A 16,585-nucleotide genomic window follows, 5' to 3' on the forward strand; every position below is an offset into this window, starting at 1 on the left:
CCTGAAAATAAAAGTCAGTCTGCTCAATGAGTTTGTTGATAAGTACATGGATTCATAGTACTGGTAAGATTATTGTTGGTTGTTTTCTTTTGTAAAAGGGGCCATGTAGCTACTATAACATTATAAATAGACATACTACTACCAGCAGTTGGTCCACAAATGTGTGTTTACTGCATATTTTTAAAAAAGTAGTTCATGAGAAACACAAATAAGGAAAAATAATTTTACATCACAATAGTGCATTGTTGCACACAGCAAAGCTAACAACTGAGAATCTGGATGTCCTAAAGGTCAGACTCTTGGACCCTCTACCATACAGCCCTGACCTAGCACTTTGTGATTCCTTCTTGTTCCCAAAAATTAAAGATAAACGGCATGGAGTCACTTTTTTCGGATGAAGCTGTAGAAAATTATAAAAGCCTCATTTCTGAAGTCTTCAGGAAGACTGGTATCATTGCTTTAATGACTGGTTTCACTGAATGCAAAAATGTATTTATGTTAAAGGGGAACGTATTGAAAAGTGATAAGGTCAGTTATGTTTTCTGAAACAAATTTTTGTATGATTTTTAAAAATTTTCAGTGTCGCCTTCATATGTCCATTGATCTCTGCTTCTAACGTCTGTAAGTTATCTTTATTTGTTTTAAAATTCATAATATGAGTTTTTATAAGATTAATGATTCAGCAGTTCACTGTTACCAGCTGTAAGCCTGTTCCATTAGTCCCCTGGTTACATATGGTAATACTTTGAAAAGGATAGATTCAAGTGCTTAATCTTGGAGGTCATCATATTTTATGTTTCCCAACTAAAACATAATCTTAATCAGGTCATACCATTCATTAACACGACCCTCTGTTTTCTGTCATTAGGAGAGAGACCTTTAATGCCATACCATTTTGGTTTGTGTTGTAGAATCTTATGATTTATGCATCTGCACAGAAAATGCCAAAATGGCGATTTTTCTTGTTCAGTTCTAGCAAAAATGACTTTGTGAGATCACAATTATATTAATTTCTCAGTAGAGAAGCCTTTGTAGAAGCCAAACTGAGATGCTGTTACAGTGGTATCCCCAAAAAGGTAGCTCAATATTCTATTGTAAGCTAACTTCTCAAAAATTTTGAGAACATGAAAAACAGAGAGAGGGTCTATAATTGGAGATCATTTGCTTATCTCAACTTCATTAGTGAGAGTTACTACAGCATATTGCAGTCTTTCAGGAAATGCACCTTGACTCATCAAACGGTTACAAAGGTGACTCAAGGGTGTGCTACCATGTCATAATAGGATTTTAGAACTTTAGATAAAATATCACCATAACCAGAAGAGGTACTAATAGCCAGAGATGTACTGATTTCATTATCTGTGTAAAGATGATGTGAAACTGACATCTGTTGGCAATGTTTGCAAAGCCTGCCTAATGGTCTTCATTTGATAGTCCCTTTTTGTCCCTATGTTTTTGGCTGGTATTAGGAAGAATTCATTAAATTTAGTAGGCAATTATTTTAATTTTACGGTATCTGTCTCACTGCTAATGTCATCAGAGAGTTGAATATCATTTAGCTTTCCACGTTTATTCATTTAAAGTGTATTCATTTCAAGTTCATTTATTTCATAAGTAATAATACTTGATTTGTGGAATTTTGAGATTTTTATGCATGGTATTTGATTTCCATTATTTTTATGATACAGTACAGAATTTCCCAATAAAGCTTGCAGTACTGCTGTGATGTTTTATTCTGCATGAAAGAAAGCTCTCTCTTCATGGGACAACAGACTTTGATCCCAGATGTTTACGACTCTTTCTCTCAACTTTTGCTGTAATTGTTCCTAACCCACTGTAAAGAAATATTGCATTCACTGTGTTGAGAGAATATTTTTAGAAAAGAATTAAATATTAAATGCTCTGAATACTGCAAATGAATCAGCGATTATAGTTCTGTGAAATTGTACGTTTTATTCTTTTTAAATCTGATTGAACGGGGTGCTTTATTGCTGATAAGTGTCATTTGAACATCAAGGCCAGATAAATTACTTATTATGGGGCTCATACCTAAATTGCTGCCTCTTGCATTACACAGTTGACTGTAAAAATGATTAGCATTTCTGTGTGACAGTACAAAATAACTTCATCTACATTCTGTATGTAAGGAAAAATTATGTTTCTTTTTGTTTATTTTTTTAAAGGACTGGGTTTCACCCTATGGATGAAGGAGAAACATCGACCAGCATGTGTAATAATCTGATAGCAGTAGGGTTGGAGGATTGTGGCCTATTGAGACATTTCACAATAACAGGAAAACAATAGATTGCTACTCACTATAAAGATGACCTGCTGAGTTGCAGACACCTGCAACAAAAAGACTGTTCCACATTAACAGATTTCAGCCAAAGCCTTCTCCACCAAAGAAAACACACACATTTACACACAAGCAAGCACACCTCATGCAGATATGACCACTACCAGTGGCAGCCCTGACTGGAATGTGACTATCACGTGAATAGCAATCGTTCTACATCTACATCTCCATCTACATCCATACTCTGCAAGCCACCTGACGGTGTGTGGTGGAGGGTACCTTGATTACCTCTATCGGTTCTCCCTTCTATTCTAGTCTCCTATTGTTCATGGAAAGAAAGATTGTCAGTATGCCTCTGTGTGGGCTCTAGTCTCTCTGATTTTATCCTCATGGTCTCTTCGCAAGATATACATAGAAGGGAGCAATATACTGCTTGACTCCTCGGTGAAGGTATGTTCTCGAAACTTAAACAAAAGCCTGTCCTGAGCTACTGAGCATCTCTCTTGCAGAGTCTTCCACTGGAGTTTATCTGTCATCTCTGTGACGCTTTCGTGATTACTAAATGATCCTGTAACAAAGCACACTGCTCTCCGTTGGATCTTCTCTATCTCTTCTATCAACCCTATCTGCTACGGATCCCACACCGGTGAGCAGTATTCAAGCAGTGTGCGAACATGTGTACTGTAACCTACTTCCTTTGGTTTCTGACTGCATTTCCTTAGGATTCTTCCAATTAATCTCAGTCTGGAATCTGCTTTACCGACAATTAATTTTATATGGTCATTCCATTTTAAATCACTCCTAATGCCTACTCCCAGATAATTTATGGAATTAGCTGCTTCCAGTTGCTGACCTACTATATTGTAGCTAAATGATAAAGGATCTTTCTTTCTATGTATTCGCAGCGCATTACACTTGTCTACATTGAGATTCAATTGCCATTCCCTGCACCATGCATCAATTCATTTCAGATCCTCCTGCATTTCAGTACAATTTTCCATTGTTACAACCTCTCAATATACTACAGCATCATCCACAAAAAGCCACAGTGAACTTCCAATGTCATCCACAAGGTCATTTATGTACATTGTGAATAGCAACGGTCCTACGACACTCCCCTGCGGCACACCTGAAATCACTCTTACTTCGGAAGACTTCTCTCCATTGAGAATGACATGCTGCATTCTGTTATCTAGGAACTCTTCAATCCAATCACACAATTGGTCTGATAGTCCATGTGCTCTTACTTTGTTCATTAAACGACTGTGGGGAACTGTATAAAATGCCTTGCGGAAGTGAAGAAACACGGCATCTGCCTGGGAACCCGTGTCTATGGCCCTCTGAGTCTCGTGGACGAATAGCATGAGCTGGGTTACACACGATTGTCTTTTTCAAAACCCATGCTGATTCCTACAGAGTAGATTTCTAGTTTCCAGAAAAGTCATTATATTCTAACATAATATGTGTTCCAAAATTCTACAACTGATCGACAATAGACATATAGCTCTATAGTTCTGCACATCTGTTCGATGTCCCTTCTTCAAAATGGGGATGACCTGTGCCCTTTTCCCATCTTTTGCTCTTCTAGAGACCTACGGTACACTGCTGCAAGAAGGGGGACAAGTTCCTTCACGTACTCTGTGTAAAATCGAACTGGGTATCCCATCAGGTCCAGCGGCCTTTCCTCTTCTGAGCGATTTTAATTGTTTCTCCATCCCTCTGTCGTCTATTTCGATATCTATCATTCTGTCATCTGTGCGACAATCTAGAGAAGGAACTACAGTGCAGTCTTCCTCAATGAAACAGCTTTGGAAAAAGACATTTAGTATTTCACTGTGTAGTCTGTCATCCTCTGTTTCAGTACCATTTTGGTCGCATAGTGTCTGGACATTTTGTTTTGATCCACCTACTGCTTTGACATAAGACCAAAATTTCTTAGTATTTTCTGCCAAGTCAGTACATAGAACTTTATTTTCGAATTTGTTGAATGCCTCTCGCATTGCCATCCTCATGCTACATTTCGCTTCATGTAATTTTTGTTTGTCTGCAAGGCTTTGGCTATGTTTATGTTTACTGTGAAATTACTTTTGCTTCTGTAGCAGTTTTCTAACTAGGCTGTTGTACCATGGTAGCTCTTTTCCATCTCTTACGATCTTGCTAGGCACTTGCTCATCTAATGCATATTGTATGATGGTTTTGAACTTTGTCCACTGATCCTCAACACTATCTGTACTTCAGATAAAACTTTTGTGTTGAGCCATCAAGTACTCTGAAATCTGCTTTTTGTCGCTTTTGCTAAAAACAAAAATCTTCCTACCTTTTTTTATATTTCTATTTATGGCTGAAATCATTGATGCAGTAACTGCTTTATGATCGCTGATTCCCTGTTCTGCATTAACTGTTTCAAGTAGTTCGGGTCTGTTTGTCACCAGAATGTCTAATATGTTGTTGCCATGAGTTGGCTCTCTGTTTTACTGCTCAAGGTAGTTTACAGATGATGCACTTTTAAAAAAATTTCACTGGATTCTTTGTCCCTGCCACGCGTTATAAATGTTTGAGTCTCCCAGTCTATACCTGATAAATTAAAATCTCCACCCAAAACTATAACATGGTCGGGAAATCTACTCAAAATCTTTTCCAAATTTTCCTTCAGGTGTTCTGCCACAACAGCTGCTGAGCGAGGGGGCCTATAGAGACATCCAATTACCATGTTTGAGCCTGCTTTAACCTTCACCCAAATTATTTCACATTTCGAATCTCCGTCAATTCCCTTCAATACTATGGCACTTTTTATTGCTATAAACACGCCTCACCCTTCACTGTCCAGCCTTTCTCTGCGGTATACATTCCAATCTGAGTTTAGAATTTCATCACTGTTTACCTCTGGTTTCAGCCAACTTTCCGTCCCTAGTACTATGTGGGCATTGTGACCGTTTATTAATGGGAGCAGTTCTGGGACCTTTCTATAGACGCTCCTGCAGTTTACCACATTAATATTGTCATTCCCTGTTGTGTTTTGCCTACTGCTACCATGTTGCGTCTCAGGAGGTGTCTTGTTGGGCCTACAGAGGGAATTCTCTAACCTCAAAAACCCACATGTGCACTCCACACGTACTCCGCTACCCCTGTAGACACTTCCTGCATGTAGTGCTTGCCTGACCTATTCGGGGGACCCTACATTTCTCCACCCGATAGTGGAGTCAAGAAAATTGCACCCCAGATCTCCGCACAATCGTCTGAACCTCTGGCTTAAGTCTTCCACTTGGCTCCAAACCAGAGGACCACGATCGTTTCTGGGAACGACACTACAAACGGTTAGCTCATATTCCACCCTGTGAGCGAGGCTTTCTGCCTTCACCAACTCTGTCAACTGCCTGTATGAACTGAGGATGACCTCCGAACCCAGATGGCAGGAGTAATTGGTGCCGACATGAGCAACAATTTGCAGTCAGGTGCACCCGTTGCTCTCTATCACCGCCGGGAGGGCCTCCTCCACATCTCAGATGAGATCCCCCCGGAAGCAGACAGAGTGAATACTGGCCTTCTTCTCCAACCTTTCCGCTGTTTCCCTAAGGGGCTCCATCACCCGCCTAACATTGGAGCTCCCAATCACTAATAACCCCCCCCCCCCTCCCCCCCGTGTTCCTGCTCGGACATCGCTGAAGAAGCGACCACATGTCCACGCACAAGCAGAGCAGGCAATGCCATATGGCCAGCCTCCACATTGATCCTCCGCCTCGTGCGACGTGAATGCCGTTGAACCCGCCACTCCCCTTGGGGAAAGGGTGGTCCAACCGCACCCAGTACCCGCGAAGTTGTCTCAACAGCAGGGACTGTGGGTGAAGCATGTAACACCTGGGGTGTACCATGCAACGCACCAGACTCCCCACTGCCGCTACACTCCGAGGCAGCAGCCTGAAGACGGCTGACCCTGGCCATCAGCATGCTCAGCTGTTCACGAACAGTGGCCAGCTCCTCCTGCGTCTGTACACAGCAGTCACACATCCTATCCATCCTAAGAAATCAATAATTTACTGTAGAGAGTTAAGTAATCAACTTTTAACTAGACTGCTAATTCACCAAAGGCAGATGATAGCTGACTAAACTGTGGTTACTAGACACTTCTTGTTGGAAACAATGAAAATAAGCACTAACTGTCTCTGGACTGTCTTCAAAACAAACACAAGATCTATGGAACACTGTTACTAGTACTCGAAAATTAAAGCTTCCTGAAAACAAAAACACACGCTCTTCCACTGTATGCGTTGTCTGTCCTACATTGGCCATACCACATTGACACGGTATTTTGTAAATTCCCACTTTCAGCAGTAACAAATCATCCTTCACCAATCCCAGCAAATCCGATATCTTAGAGAATCCTTTCTATCTTGAAGGAGATATTTCCAACAAAGGGAAGAAAAGTTAGGGACTTGGCTGGCACGTTCTCCTCTTTATCCACTTCCAGGTTCCTGGCTCTAGTTGAGAAGGCCCTGTTAATTTGTGGGGTGGAGAACCCATTGTCTCTGAACACCGTCCTCAAATGTGCAAGTTCCTTAGGCAAATTCTCTGCATCCAACACTGTATGTGGCCTGTGCACAAGGGTTTTAAGTACACTCAGGGTCTGGGATGGGTGATGGCAATTTGAAGAATGCAAATACAAATCAGTTGAGTGGGCTTATGATAGACCAAAACACCAGGAATGGAAGGCACCCAACTTTCTCTAGTTCCATAGTAAATCGGATATTCTCATGGATGGAGTTAAGATGATGAAAAAACACCATTAACTTTTCTTCTCTGTGGGGACACACTTTGAAAGTGGTTTACAAACTGCTGTTTCAAGTGCTCTCTCCTCAAAATCCTCCATAAAAAGGTTAGCCACCGGAGACACAGGGCTGCCAATGGTGACACCATCAGAATGTTCAAAATATTCCTGGTTAGACATAAAATAAGTTGAGAAAAGAGCATGTCAAAACAAAGCAGTGGTGTCCGATTCAAACTGTTGACCAATTAGAATCAAGGAATCCACAAGAGGTTCTTTTGTGAAAAGGGAAACTACATCAAAACTCACTAGAAGATCCAAAGTACTTAAGTGGAGAGCCCCCAGCCTGTTGATAAAATCAGCAGAGTTCTGTATATGATGTGAACATTTGCCAACAAATCGTCTCAGCAAAGAAGCTAGATGTTAGGCTAAATCAAATGTGGGTGCGTCAATATTACTCATTATAGGCTGTAAAGGCAGACCTTCTTTATGCACTTTAGGAAGACCATACAGTCTCGATGATACGCTACCATGTGGTCTTAACCATTTAATGGTCTCAAGAGCTAATGAGGAAGAGTTCAAAAGTGAACATGTCTTCTATTGCACACATGCTGTTGGGTCTTGATCAATTCTCCGATACATAGTATAACTAAGTATAATATATATCTTCTCCGAATGCAACCAATGAGGTAACAAAATGGTAGAATTACCTTTATCAGCCTTCAGCACCACTATTTCCAGATCTTCTCAAAGGTTTCGTAGTGCAGCCATTTCTTCAGCGGCTATATTACTGCATTGGGGAGGAGCTTTCAGAAGAACCAGACCAGTTTCCCTTCTTATTTCTTCAGTAGTGTCCATAGGAAGGCGACGTACAGCTTGTTCAACACCACTTACGAAAATTATAAGAGATATTGCACTTGGTGTAGGTGCAAAATTAAGACCTTTGCCCAAAATTGACTCTTATATAGTAAGACATAAGTCAAAACAAGTCCCCAGGAGTAGACAACATTCTATTAGAACTTCTGATAGCTTTGGGAGAGCCAGCCATGACAAAACTCTTCCATCTGGTGAGCAAGATGTAGGAGACAGGCGAAATACCCTCAGACAACAAGAAGAATATAATAATTCCAATTTCAAAGAAAGCAGGTGCTGACGGGTGTGAGAATTACTGAACTGTCAGTTTAATAAGTCATGGTAGGAAAATGCTAACATGAATTCTTAACAGAAGAATGGAAAAACTGGTAGAAGCCAACCTCGGGCAAGACCAGTTTGAATTCCAGAGAAATGTAGGAACATGCAAGGCAATACTGACCTTACAACATCTCATAGAAGATAGGCTATAGAAAGGCAAATCTACATTTATAGCATTTGTAGACTTAGAGGAAGTTTTGACAATGTTGAGTAGAATACTCTCTTTCAAATTCTAAAGGTGTCAGGGGGTTAAACACAGGGAGCGAATGGCCATTTACAATTTGTACAGAAACCAGAATTGGGATGTTGATTTTGCTTAAAATGCACTTTATGGTGAAATTACTAAGTTCAAAATTCCTTTCTGTTTTGGAATTGCTAAGTTCGTTAATCAACTTGTAAATATCATTTAAAGATATTGACGCCCAAGTTAATTTCTACCTTTCTGTCTGTTTCGCATAAGTGAGCAGAACTTCTGCATCTGAAATAGTATTACTGAGTGGAGTGTTTACAAAATATGCATTGAGAGTCTCACAGTTAATATAGGCACTGTTTTCTTTATTGGAATTATTAATTTCATTTTTAATGACATATTAGACTACTTTACAGTTTAAAATAAAGTCATCATTTGTATTAGACTTAGCAATTTTGATTTAAAATCTATAGTTTTTGTCATATTGCTTTACTTTTCCTTGCCAAAGTCACTTTCATGAGGCCTATTCTTTGGAGTGTTTAGTATTATCCTAATTTGTATTGGTGTGGAGTGTACCATTTGTTGCTAACATGCAGCTTATGTGTAACATTAGTACATCATCTTTTGGTTACAATAGAGCATGTGTTTCCTACTATGTGCCTGGTCTCTGTTAGGAAACCAAAAAACCATTTATCAATTGTTTTATGAAAGTATCATTTCCCTTCTTGCAAACAATTGTAAGTTGAATCTCATGTGCTTTGTACAATTTCCACTTCTACAGTCTGATCTGCTGTTTGAAGAAATTACACTTCATCTTGACACACTATCGGCTTATGTTTCCTTTTTTAGATTTAGCTTTTGGAGCAAGAACTTTTCCATTTTGGCAGCGACATTAAGAAATTCTTTGTAGTTTGAATAAAATCATTTTGGGTATTAGGTTGCATCGTTATAAACCTTAAAAACAACTAAAGCAATGACATTTCAATCGTCTTCACTGTAGTCTTCGTGAGGACAATAGACTGTTACTCATGCTGAAGAAGACCTCTGCAAAAGTGGTTGAAACACTGGTGTTTTAGTTGTTTTTAGTATTTCATAATGACATTGCCTAATTCTCAAAAGGATTTCATTCGAATTGACACTGGCCGTGGAACCTCACATTCTTTTCTCTGTAGGCTCATCTTTATACAGATGGTTGTTGGATCTTGACTGTCCAATATAAAATGTTGAATCAAAATACCTTCAACTGTCTAAATTTCCAGTTGTTATTTTTATTTGTACAACCAGTTTTGGCACTCCATTATGCCATCTTCAGGCCCCAATTGACATGTAGGAAAGATCCCACCTGTGGCCCAGTCAAAAAGGGGCCAGCATTCAGTGAGTGGTATCTGTAGATTTCCTCTTAACACAGCAATCCCTTCAATCATTACTTGCCACAAGGTGATTGAATGGATCTCTGTGTTAAGAAGAGATCTGCAGATACTAACCACCGAAAGCTAGCCCCTATTTTAACTGGATCAGATGTGGGATTCTTGCTTGCTACGTATCAGTCAGGGGGCCTGAAAATGGTGTAATGTAGTGCTGAAACTGGTTGCTAAAACAAAATAACAAGTAGAAATTTAAACAACTGAAGCTATTTTGATTTGACATTTTGTATTCTTTGCTGTTGCTTGTCTAAAAATACACATTACAGTATTAAGTTTCAGACCATGTACTTGATTATATGATGTGAAATAATCCATTTGTTAATGTTTGCATAAGGCTAATGTGTGTATGAACTTTGTTTCAGACTTCTTTAGTTTCTCGCTACTGCTATGATCATTTCTCGCGACAGTATTGTCCGACATCTGGAGTAGACTTTTTCCTAAAGAAAGCATCACTTGGTAGCTTAAAAGATATTTCATTACAAATCTGGGACATAGGTGGTCGTGTGTTATCAGGCAACTTGCTTGATAAATATGTACTTGGAGCTAATGTAAGTTCTTTCTGTAACCTAAGAAACTGTTAAATACAAAATTCTCTATTGTGTTATGTAAAATACTGCTTCCACAGATTGTTTATGCAGTATATGATGTCACTAGTATGCCTAGTTTTGAGGGATTATATTCTTGGCTTGAGGCAGTAAGAAGAATATGTGCTGCTCAGCAACATCAGCCCCTCATTTGTATACTAGGAAATAAATGTAAGTCTACATCTTAAAATTTCAAAGTATAGCAATGTATGTTTCCTTTACTTAATGATGATAATAAATTAACTTTCTTTCAGGTGACTTAGAGCATCAAAGATGTGTTCGTCTTGATCGACACAACATGTTTGTTCAGGAAAATAATGTGTCATCGTATCTTGTCTCGGCAAGAACAGGAGAAATGGTTAGTATGCTAATAAATCTGAAAATCACAATGAATAACCAATGAAATCAAAGTGAATAAATATGATAAGTCATTCATTCAGTTTTTTAATTAGTAGTATAAATAAACTTGTATGCAAATGATTACGGGCTTTGATGAAAGCTACAATTTATTTGGAGAGAAAAAGTGAACAGCTTGAACCTCTTCAAAAGGTAAGCTACCATGTAGACTGACAAGCAGCAAAATAGTATTTCACTGGATACTGTACAGAAAAGCATAAGATTAGTGGAAGTCTAGCAAGTGTTCACTAACTATGATTTTCGCAGATGTCTTCAACTTCTAAGGGTGAACAGACAAATGACATTCAATTATGTGCAGTACAATGCAAGTCTGTCAATCTGAACTCTGTGTATAATATCTAAAAGACCCAGAAAATGAAAATGTTTTGTTCAAAGTAGATTTACCAATCTCAAACCAATCATTAAAGGCATTGATGTATTAGGTTATAACTAGTTACTGTCACTTTACATTGTAGTACAGAAGCTTAAATAGAGAATCTGGACACACAAAATGAATTTTTATTCTTGAAGAATAGCCTTGAGTGAAAGCTTGCTGTGGAAACCATTGCCCTAAGAATCCAACAGGAACCTTTCACAAAGAAATAAATGCTAATAGTTTTTTTTTTTCAGAATACTATGGAATAAAGTTGGTTGGTTTGTTTTGCCCACATGAGAGTAATAGTGATGAATTGTACTTTGTTTCCTAGCAGTTGCTGCACCATTGCCTCCTTCATAGGAAGATTCAGTGCGACATCCTTGTCAGTAATAAAATGTAATCAACATTGCATACTTCTGCTGTAATAATTGGTTTAACAGCATCCTTAGTACATAGCTCATCTTCCCTTGATATGTCCTCAATAATGTCACATCCATTGCTTGTGTGAGTTGTTTGTACTGCTGTAGATGACACCATGTCAAACATTGAGCTTCAGAGTGGGTCACATCCCAAACTAAAATCAGTTTTCCTGTGAATCCCAAAATCAAGTCAAGTCATAATTTCTTCTACATTGTGTTAATCAATCAAAAGTCTCATGACTGTTTTTCCTCTGGAATTTATAACAATATCACTGTTGTCTTTAATATTTTTGGCTGCAGTCATAAGACCTTCTTGGTTTGTTCTGATCATTCCACTGATTCGGTACCCCAAAGGTCGATTCACTACTATGCTTCTATACTGATGCTTCATTATCTCAGTTTCATATGTCAGAATGATTGTTCCAATGCCACTGCCTTTTGATGTCAAGAGCTTCAATGTGATCAACAATGAAGCATACATTCTCTGTGGTTTTGTATCTTGTGAGGGCTGATCTCTCATGAACACTCAATGGTAATCATTATATAAGAATCTCTATTACTTCAATGTCTTTGGCAGGCTCATCCAAATATATATTATGCTCCAAATACCTCTGCAAAATTTCTCAAATTTATGTTATAGTCGCGGTGACAATAATTTTAATTTGATTGCCTATTGTTGTTCAGAAGAACAAAATTAATTGAAAGAGACATTGTGAAATTTGGTGTAGTAATGACGCTTATCAACTGTTATCATGTCCCACATGTCTTTGCTGTATTTCAAATTGCTCACACAGATATCTATTTTTTGTTTTCTGGACTGCACTGTTGAAAATGCATGTTTGAAAAGGTGCATGGAAGCAGTGGAATGCAAACCTTGAGTCAATTTGAACTCATGAAACTTACATGAACCAATACTGGTACCGACAATCAAGTTTAGCACTGCACTCAGCATACTGTGATATTTCTCTTATACAGCATTACTCATTTTTTTCTTCTAATATGTGTGTGTTTAATGCAGGTTGCTGCATGTATTCAAGTTAAGTGACCAGATCCATGGATTGTTCATGTGCACCAACTACTGTTACAGTGAGTGACTTTATGCTTTCAACAGTCACTCTTTACTATCAAAAACTCATCACTGTTTTCATTGATTTTATCTTCCACCTGAACAAGCACAGTATTACTGTGCACATGATCTTCATCTGATTTAAGTTTTAAAACTTCAACTTCTGGTTTGAGCTTGGATTGTTCTGTCATAACTTCATTACATAATTCGTCCTCTTTTCACATTAACATCCCGATGAGTTCCTTTCATGACTTTTCTAATATTTCTCAACATTCTTATAAATTCTTTTTTACTTGAGTCTCCACCCAATTTAATTAGTGTTTAAGATAATCAGTTCACTTTTTAATTTGCTGTTTATGATAATTATTTGTTGATTAATGTCAGCAATTTGCTGTTGAAGATAATTATTTATCACCCTAATGTATCAAACAGTTGATTCAGTCTAACCATTACAGGCTAATAGCTAACCTTTGAAAGGAAATTTTGAACATTGGAGTTTAAATTAAAATGATTAACATCTGCTTTTCAGTAGTCCCCTTTCTGGATTTTCAAAGTGGTAATTACAGTCACTGTGTATGCTAATAATTACAAACTGTAAGATAACATGTGTACAGGAACAAAATTTAGTATATTGAAACTGAAGTATAAAACAATAAAATAATACATTGCAGTTATTTCACATGGTAAGTTATAAAATTGCTAAAATTAAAATACATCATTAAACTGAGCATAAAAAATTTCAGTGATAAGGTAGGCTATAGTATTTATTTACAAAGTGGTAATAACCAATATTACATTTTCAGTGTGTCATTCCTAAACTACAATGGAGAAATGTTTGCATTAAAAACTTCACGAAGTGTGTGAAAAGACTCCTGTACTTACTGTTTCCCAGTCAGATGAAGCTGTTGTACCATCACCATGATTAAGTGATATGCTCTGTTTTCTATCAGTTAGGTATGATCTAAGCCACACTCCTCTTATGTCACTTATGCCATAGAACACTGATTTCATAAGGAGGATCTCATAGTTCACACAGCTGAAAGCCTCTTTGACTGAGTCCTTACAGCCTGTTTTCTCAGCAACTGTTAGAAAGTGTGTACTAATGACACTTGCAACTGCACAAGTTTCTTTAGTCATATTTCCAATGTGTATCATTTCAGTGTTGGATTCACTGACATCTTTCTTCTCCAGTTGCCTTTTACTAACACCCTCAATAGTTTTTATTTTGTTATTGGTGCTTTCTATTTCAGATTTAATATGTAATGTTTTGGAGCACTTTATGAGTCTTTTTAATATTTTACAGTATAATCTATAGCGCTCTTTTATTTTAGCCTCATGGTTATTTCTTAGTCAAACTCTTTTTAGAATGTAATTTGATGTACAAATGCAGGGTACAAGTATGGTAACTATTTTGTAAGTAAAAACTAAACTTTATTTATAAAATTATTTTACTTAATAATGACCACAGCAATGTTTATTTAACAAACTAAGATTGAAACAAAATTAGTTACAAAAACAAAAATTAGAATCTATGTTAGTCACAGAAACTGGCTACAAAATAATGCTTAGTAACAGTCTTCCAAGTTTTCAATAAAAATGATCAGTTACATCAGAAAACCCAAGAGTGTTGATCAGTTTATTCTCAATTGCTAAATGGTTAAAATGACTTTTACCTGTTGTACTCTTTCATCGTGTTTTTAAAGAGCTTGATCACATTATTTAAAGACCTTTTAACCATAGACAGTGTCACTGGACTCATATAAAAAAGGCTAATTGCAGAACACAGGTTCAAAAAAATTGCTTCAAGGCTTTTCTCAATCATGGCATTGAGAAGCTTCAACAGGTCCTTTTCCGATTGGAAGATTGTACTGTACAGGGTGAACATTAATAAAACAGGCAAATTGCAGGGACAGATTCCTGACGAGAAATGGAGGAAAGAAGGTCCTATGAACATATACCCGGAAATGCACCATTGCCATGGTAGATGTGCTGACAAATGAAAGGTCTTCTGACCATGTGCTGTGAGTTCCTTGTGTGTTGCAGGCTGTATGATTGATGCAGCATACTGTAAGCAGCAGAATGTTCCAGTATTCATGTCAGGAACAAGCTGAGATGGTGTTTGTGTGTGGATAAGCAGATGGAAATAGCCAAGAGGCAGAACTTAATCCTCCAAACCTGGTGTATGCACAGTTCGCCACTCCCTGTACATTTGTCTGTCTGGAATGACCCATTATCACACAAATACCCAAAAAGAGCTTGAAATGTTGTGTGATGTGAATAGTATTTCTCAGAAGAGGTTCTAGTGGATATTCAATAGTGTATATGACTGCAACATGATGGTTGTCCAGCTCACTCATCCCATGTTACAACACACATGCTGAATGAGAACTTTCCTGGACGTTGGATAGGATGAAATTTTGTTTTCAAATGGCGTGTGAGGTTCCTCACTTTGACTCTTCTTGATTTCTTGCTTTGGGGAGCGCTTAAAGATGCAGTCTATGATCAAGGCTCAACTATGCCAGATGACATGGGTCATCAAATTGCCAGTGTATGCTCTACCATATCATCCACTGTAATTACATCCATTCATTGTTCCTTCAAATGGCAACGGCAAATGTTCCTTTAAGCCCTTGGTCAACAGTTTGAACACATGCTTAAATAAAGGATAAAGTTATTTTTTTGAAAGAAAAAAATTATGTTATGTGATTTGGATGGTTACCACATCATTGTTAGTAAATTGTTTATTTCAGTTACGTGTGTACAAAATTGTATTGCAATGTGAAATAAGTTGACAGCGTTCATTGTTCCAACAGCACATATTTTATCTCTAAGAAGCACCCAGCGATGTACATGAAAAGATAGGTCAAATCTTCCTTGTAACATTTAGATATTTAATACAGTAGTTGCTTTTTGCAACACGTAACACCTCTTTACTTTTGAAGAATGAACAGCTGATTTCTCTGTTTCAGCTCAATAAATCTGGGAGGATACACAAATATGAAATAGTTTTCCAAAGCCCTTTGTGATACGCTAGATTCTAGCCTATGTCATATTTCCAAATACAGTGTTCGTAGGTAAACCTGCATCTAGGTCAAAAGTTGGTTCAAGGGGAAATAAAACTTTATTCTCTTAGTGCAGGCCCGTCTTACGGTATACAACTACACAGTCTCGTCCAAGATGTCTGCTTGGCAGTGTTTGCACTGGAAATGCCATTTCTGGCCACTGTGCTCCACATTTTAGGATATTTCTCAATTTTTTTAATGACAGGTTTCAACATCAATGTTAACAAACACTGTAATTGTCTTCTCAAGAGCTGTTGAATGCAATTGTAAAAAGTATACAGTTCCATTTAAAAAACAGTACTTGCTTCAGTGTCTCTGTTGATACTAGCATTAAAAATATTAATAAAAAAATGTGCCTCTTGATGCTCTAACACCTGCCAAAAACCACATTTTGATATGTATTACCATTCAGAAAATAAAAGGTGTGTTACGTGTTACGTCTCGTATAATTACATACAATTCCTCCCCCCCCCCCCTCCCCATGAACCATGGACCTTGCCGTTGGTGGGGAAGCGTGCGCGCCTCAGCGATGCAGATGGCCGTACCGTAGGTGCAACCACCACAAAGGAGGGGTATCTGTTGAGAGGCCAGACAAACATGTGGTTCCTGAAGAGGGATAGCAGCCTTTTCAGTAGTTGCAGGGGCAACAGTCTGGATGATTGACTGACCTGGCCTTGTAACACTAACCAAAACAGCCTTGTTGTGCTGGTACTGCGAACGGCTGAAAGCAAGGGGAAACTACAACCGTAATTTTTCCCAAGGGCATGCAGCTTTACTGTATGGTTAACTGATGATGGCGTCCTCTTGGGTAAAATATTCCTG

General features: G+C 38.0%; 1 protein-coding gene across 1 annotated transcript in view; it reads left to right on the forward strand.

Moving 5' to 3' along the window:
• Positions 1–16,585, forward strand: part of LOC126473879 (ras-related protein Rab-28-like) — a 44,108-nt gene that overhangs the window by 19,777 nt on the left and 7,746 nt on the right. Inside the window, exons 2-4 of the mRNA XM_050101216.1 lie at positions 10,223–10,408; positions 10,486–10,615; positions 10,699–10,802. Of these exons, the coding sequence (XP_049957173.1) occupies positions 10,223–10,408; positions 10,486–10,615; positions 10,699–10,802 (420 nt within the window). The remainder of the gene's footprint in view (positions 1–10,222; positions 10,409–10,485; positions 10,616–10,698; positions 10,803–16,585) is intronic.

The sequence above is a fragment of the Schistocerca serialis genome, chromosome 4 (assembly GCF_023864345.2).
Source record: "Schistocerca serialis cubense isolate TAMUIC-IGC-003099 chromosome 4, iqSchSeri2.2, whole genome shotgun sequence".
In the NCBI taxonomy this organism is placed as follows: Eukaryota; Metazoa; Arthropoda; class Insecta; order Orthoptera; family Acrididae; genus Schistocerca; species Schistocerca serialis.